General features: G+C 35.2%; 1 protein-coding gene across 1 annotated transcript; it reads right to left on the bottom strand.

Moving 5' to 3' along the window:
* Positions 1-376: 376 nt before the first annotated feature.
* Positions 377-4,711, bottom strand: LOC110266991 (uncharacterized). The gene is made up of 4 exons (XM_088498200.1): positions 4,646-4,711; positions 4,216-4,542; positions 962-985; positions 377-457 (listed from the first exon to the last, which is right to left on the bottom strand). The coding sequence occupies exons 1-4, from the start codon at positions 4,709-4,711 to the stop codon at positions 377-379; spliced, it is 498 nt and encodes a 165-aa protein (XP_088354326.1).
* Between the last annotated feature and the right edge of the window lie 680 nt (positions 4,712-5,391).

Below are 5,391 nucleotides of genomic sequence, written 5' to 3'. Positions count from 1 at the left end.
AAACGGCAGTTTTTAACTGCCGTTTTTACTAGCGTATAATGGCATCATTTTCATTTAAAATAAGGGTTTCTAACCGCCGTTTGTACCTAACTATGATGACAATTTTATGCTTTTTAAAGTAAGATTGAAACCACCAATTTAAAGAGATATTTTCGAAACTCACTTAAAAATCTCGTAATAACCAAAAGGCATAGCCATAAATCAAACATCATAAGATGATTTTTAATTCATACATGATCCAAAAGTCATAATTCAAGTTATAATTAAAATGTCATAATCCAAAAATAAAGTATCAAAGTAACATTTTTTAATAATACGTCTTAACATATAATCCTTAATATAATCCTTAATATACGTTTAAACATATCAAGCAAGGTCATGCTTCCTTGTTGCTTGCTCCAGAAGACCTACTTCCTAACTCTTTTGGTGATGGAATCTCACTCTCCTGATCCAATCCCTACAATAAAAATATAATTATTATGAGCACAAGAAATGCAAGAAAAAGGCATATATTAATAATAAGTGGATATTTATGAATTTGAATTCATCTAAAAAAAATTCACATATAAAAGCAAATTAAATATGAGAAAGATTTCAAACACTCATCATACACATTAAATTAAAAAAAATCATATGCTAATTAATTCTGATCTCTGAAGAAAATTCATATGCTTCATCACTGTGAGATAAGCTTCTTATTCATTAATCAACAATTAAATAAGCAAACTAACTCATCATCCATGCATGCAAACCGCTCCCTATATTTTCATGCCCCACAAGCATCAATATTACTGAGAATTGTTTGTTACTGAGCACAAGCTAGTGTAGAAATTATGGTTTTAAATTGAAGTTACACCTATCATTGTTGTAAAACTTTTTTGTATCAACATTATTTCCAAGCATTATAACTAAAAGGAGAATAAAGAAAAGGAAAAAAAAAAGAGGATAATTGTATTTGTACCTGTGAAACTTGTTGAGTAGGGAATGTAAGAACCGAAACTAATCAACCGGTTAATTAAGTGATTAATTACCCAAATTAGATTCCAAAAAGTTAGAGAGAGAATTTGGGGATTTAAATGTGATTTTTGGACTCAGTGAGTCTTTCTGAGTCAAAAAATGTGCTTTCTACAAAAAACCGTGAAAAATCGCGAACCGGCAGTTGAACCGATTGAACCGGTTCAAGTCTGCCTGGTACCGCACGAGAAAAATGAAAACCGTAAAAAAACCTTAGAAAAACATTAGAAATGAAAAACCGGGCTTTAATTTTAAAGATTTGGCCCGAAGTTAGGCCAAACAGGCTAAAAATGCTAATGGATTGGACCGGGCCCAAGTTGGGCCCAAGCCCAACATATAAATACACTTAAATGAACCCATTTCAGCCACTTTCACCCTCATAACCTAAACACAACAGCAGCTGAAGTGAGGAGATAGGTGAGAGCTTTTCACCATTGTTACTATTCACTTCAAACTTTCCAAGCTCATATCTTGAGCTACGGAGCTCCGATCGCCGCACCGTTTGTGGCTACGCGTTCCTTGTGAAGAGCTCTACCAAACCCACCCAAGAAACCTTCAAGGTAATCACGAAATCTTCCCAGTTTCTCTCTTCAAAAATTCGGGTTTTATTAGAGTTTTGGGTTAAATGGGTTTTTGTGATTTTGGATGTTTAGGTTTGCTCTAATCCTTGCTTAGCTTTGGATTTGTGTTATCAAATCTGTTGGGAAAGGTAAAAGCTCTTAAACCCTTGTGAGATTATGCTTATGTTGAACCCTAGGTTGATTTGTGGTGATTTATATGTATATAGTTTGATTATTGTGGCTTTGGGAGCTTTTGGAACTTATTTGTGCTTATTGGAGTGGATTTGAAAGCTTGGATTGTGATTGGAAGCTTGTTGGTGCTCATTTTGAGTTTGGGTGCATAAAGGGAATCGGCCAAGGTATGGTTTCGGTTTCCTCTATGTAGTATATAATATTCATGGACACTTAGGCTAGTTGACCCTAAGATAGGATTGAATGTTGTTGGTGTATGAATGATTATGTGTAAATTGATGTTAATTGTTGGTATCCTTGGAATATCATGATTAAGGATGATTATGGAGAATTGTTGGTGTTAATGAGTATTGATGATTAGTGTTGTTGATGAGGTTGTTGAAATTAATAATGATGATGGTTAATAAGGGTATTATTATGTATTTGATAGTGAGAATTGATGATTATATATGGTGGAGTGGTAAATTGGATATGGAAAATGGTAAATTCTAATATGTGATAGAATTGATGTGGTTTTGGTTGGATTGGGTTATGAAAGTTGGTAAATTGAGATTCTTGTGAGTCTTGGTAAAAGTTGACTTTTGGTGAACTTTGTCTAATCATAACTTATGCCTTGGTTTTCAAAATCTATTGAAATTAGTTTAGCATTAAAGCTTATTGAAAACTGTTCGAATTGATATAAAGTTTGTAAAAAAACAAAAATTAGAATTTGGTAGAGGAAGTTATGATCATTCAAAGTTGGTGTTAAAAATCTGAAATTTTCCAAAGTTGCAGAATTTCATTACTTCTGATATGTGCGGGTGCACACGTCCTGTTTCTCAAAGATTTATTTGTTTTCAACTATTTTGCCTTTTCAACAAGGTTGTAAGCTTCTATAACAGCATTTTAAGACGTTTGGGCCTAGTTTTGAGTATTAGAACATGGGATATAAATTAAGGACTCTAGTACATGATTTTAAGGTAGCTTAGAAAACGGAGGCCTAGGTTTCTGGCGTGCTGAGAATGGTTTGACGTTAGGTGAAGGATGATTGGTATATGAGATGAGGAATGATAGAATTTTGGTATTTGGAAACTGAGTTATAAAGGGACAGTGGTTGAGATGAGTCGGGGACTCGGATTGAAGTGATGGATCTATGTATGCTGAAAATACTTTTGAAAACCATTGAAATAATATTTTTACATGATATTTTGAGACGCTATGCGCCTGGCAGGGACGGTGGTTAATCCCGCCTGTCGAGGTAGCGGCGGCGGCGTAAGGACGGTGGTTAATCCCGCTTACGTTGAGATGTGAGGTCTGAGGCATGAATATCCCGCTCGCATCCCTTCGGATCTATAGGGCGAGCAGGCGCCGGTACCTGGACAGTGATCCGGGCACTATATCTCGGGGGTTCCCATATGAGAAATCTGAAGGGCGACGTCTCCATGGAGATGTGTCGGGTTGGCAGTTGAACCGACAATGTGATATCACAGCCAGTAGGGCAGGCATTCATCATATGCATTTCCTATCTGCTTGTATGCTTTGTCTACTTGTAATGGTTTGCCTAATTGAATAACATGCTTACTTGCTATCTGAATTATTTTCCATATAAGCTACTACTTGTGCTTTACTTGCTTTGAACATTATCTGTGTTTTCTGCTGGGATTGAGGAGGTTCGGAAGGCGGTGGCGATGGGATCGCATGGAGGATCGGTTGGTGAAGGCTGTGGGACAGCGGTGTTGGTTAGAATAGAAATCCCTTAAGATAGATAACCTGGTTTATTTAAGTCAAGTTGGTATATTATGCTTAAATGTTTTAGAATGTTTTAAGTTGAATCTTGTGATTGATATGAAGTTTAGGATTGCCTTTGGCGTCCCGGGGTCTTATATCCTATATCACTGGGAACTGTTACCATACTGAGAACCGCCGGTTCTCATACCATATTGTTGTTGTGTTTTTCAGATGCAGGTCGCAACCCACCTCGGTGAGTTGCTTTGGTTGGTGACAGGAGCGGAGAATCTTGGATCATTTTGGAGTTCTTTTTGGTTTATTTTGTTTATACATCTCTCCTTTTGTATTTTGTCTTGCCTAGAGACATGTATTTGAGAGAACAAAACTTGTATAAGCTGTTTTCACTGTATGGTTTTGTATATCAGTATATGGCTAGCCGGCTTAAACTCCGCGAGTCGTGACTAGTTTCCTATGATATTATATACTTATCTTTTGTTATATCTTCTCTGTTTCTTATGCCTTAAGCTAGTAGCTCCGTTAGTACGTTTGTGCTTCGAAATTCTGTCTTTGAGTTATATCTTTCATCAGGCTTCTAGATTATACTATTCTTTCTATATATATATATATATATATATATATATATATATATATATTATATGAGTTTAGAACTGTCGTAATCTCTGATTGACCTTGGCTTTACGACGCGAGGTAAGGCTTAGGCTAATTAGGGTGTTACAGGGAACATTCCAGTCAATTGTATTGAAATTTTACCTCCTTCCTTAGAAGTAATATAGGAGACTAGCGCTTTTAATTGCGCTTTAACGGTATCCAACTCTTCTTGCACATTTGGACCACAATTAGATGATGTGCCAACATCATTTGAAGAACCTAAATTCATTTGACTAATTCTTATAGTGTTGTTCTTGAAAGCAACTGTTGGAACAATTCCCATACCTAAACCTCGAACACGACCAGGATGCTCTTTCCCAAAAACTACTCCAAGAGCATCAAGAGGAGAATTAACAGTTGATTCCATCGGTTGTTGGCTGCTATGTACTTCAATCTTCTCCTACATATATAAAAATAAAGAGAAAGAATAAAAAATATTATTATCTTATAAAAAAGAAAGAAAACGAAATACAAACAAGTTACTTATTGCACTTTAGTCTTACCTCTATTTCTTTAGCATTTTCATTAACATAACTTCCATCTATTTTCTTGTGAGTGATGTCCCACATTTGAACCCTACTAACTTCTATTCCCGTCTCTTCCGTCTAAAATTTAAGAAAAGTAGAAAGACTCGATAAAAAAATAGCAGCCTCAATCATGTATATATCATTCATCTAATTATTATTTGAGATAGATTAGATATGCAGAAAATTAAGAGATGATGCATGCATTATATTTGAGATAGATTAGATATGCATACATTAATTGATTACCAATTCAGCCCTTCTTCTTGCAATTGATTTAGCACCTGAAGTATGAGGAATTATTTTTTCTTGCCAAATTTCTTGATTCCTCTTACAAAGTTTCTGAAAGTTAAATTTGGACACAATTAAATAGTAGGGTCGATTCACATTTTTGAAAGATCGAATGTAATAAATTACTTTGATTAGATATTAAAAGGACTAAAAATGTGCACCAACCACAACAATTTAGGACTAAAATAAACAGAGACTGTACCACTATTTAAGACTTCCCCACAGCCATTGATCAGGAGCAATATCTTCTGGTGCATTATTTATGATCTCGGTTTTACTCAACCTCGGATCATAAAAATCATTCCAAAGCTTTATCCTATGTTCCCTCCATTTTTTGCCAAGCGATTGGAGCAAAAATCGTTTGGCCAAGTTATCACTCACTTTGAAGCAAAATCGAGCCTTCAATATTATAACAAAGAATATATATTAACCAG

The sequence above is a fragment of the Arachis ipaensis genome, chromosome B9 (assembly GCF_059453495.1).
Source record: "Arachis ipaensis isolate K30076 ecotype BB chromosome B9, ASM5945349v1, whole genome shotgun sequence".
Lineage (NCBI taxonomy): Eukaryota > Viridiplantae > Streptophyta > Magnoliopsida > Fabales > Fabaceae > Arachis > Arachis ipaensis.
This window is presented reverse-complemented; position numbering and strand designations above follow the sequence as displayed.

Coding starts and splice junctions, on each gene's coding strand:
- LOC110266991 (XM_088498200.1), bottom strand. CDS start 4,711: ATGTGGGACATCACTCACAAGAAAATAGATGGAAGTTATGTTAATGAA. Junction 986..4,215: donor CAATACAATTGACTGGAATG/TTCCCTGTAACA, acceptor TCGGTTCTTACA/TTCCCTACTCAACAAGTTTC. Junction 458..961: donor CTACTCAACAAGTTTCACAG/GTACAAATACAA, acceptor TTTTTATTGTAG/GGATTGGATCAGGAGAGTGA.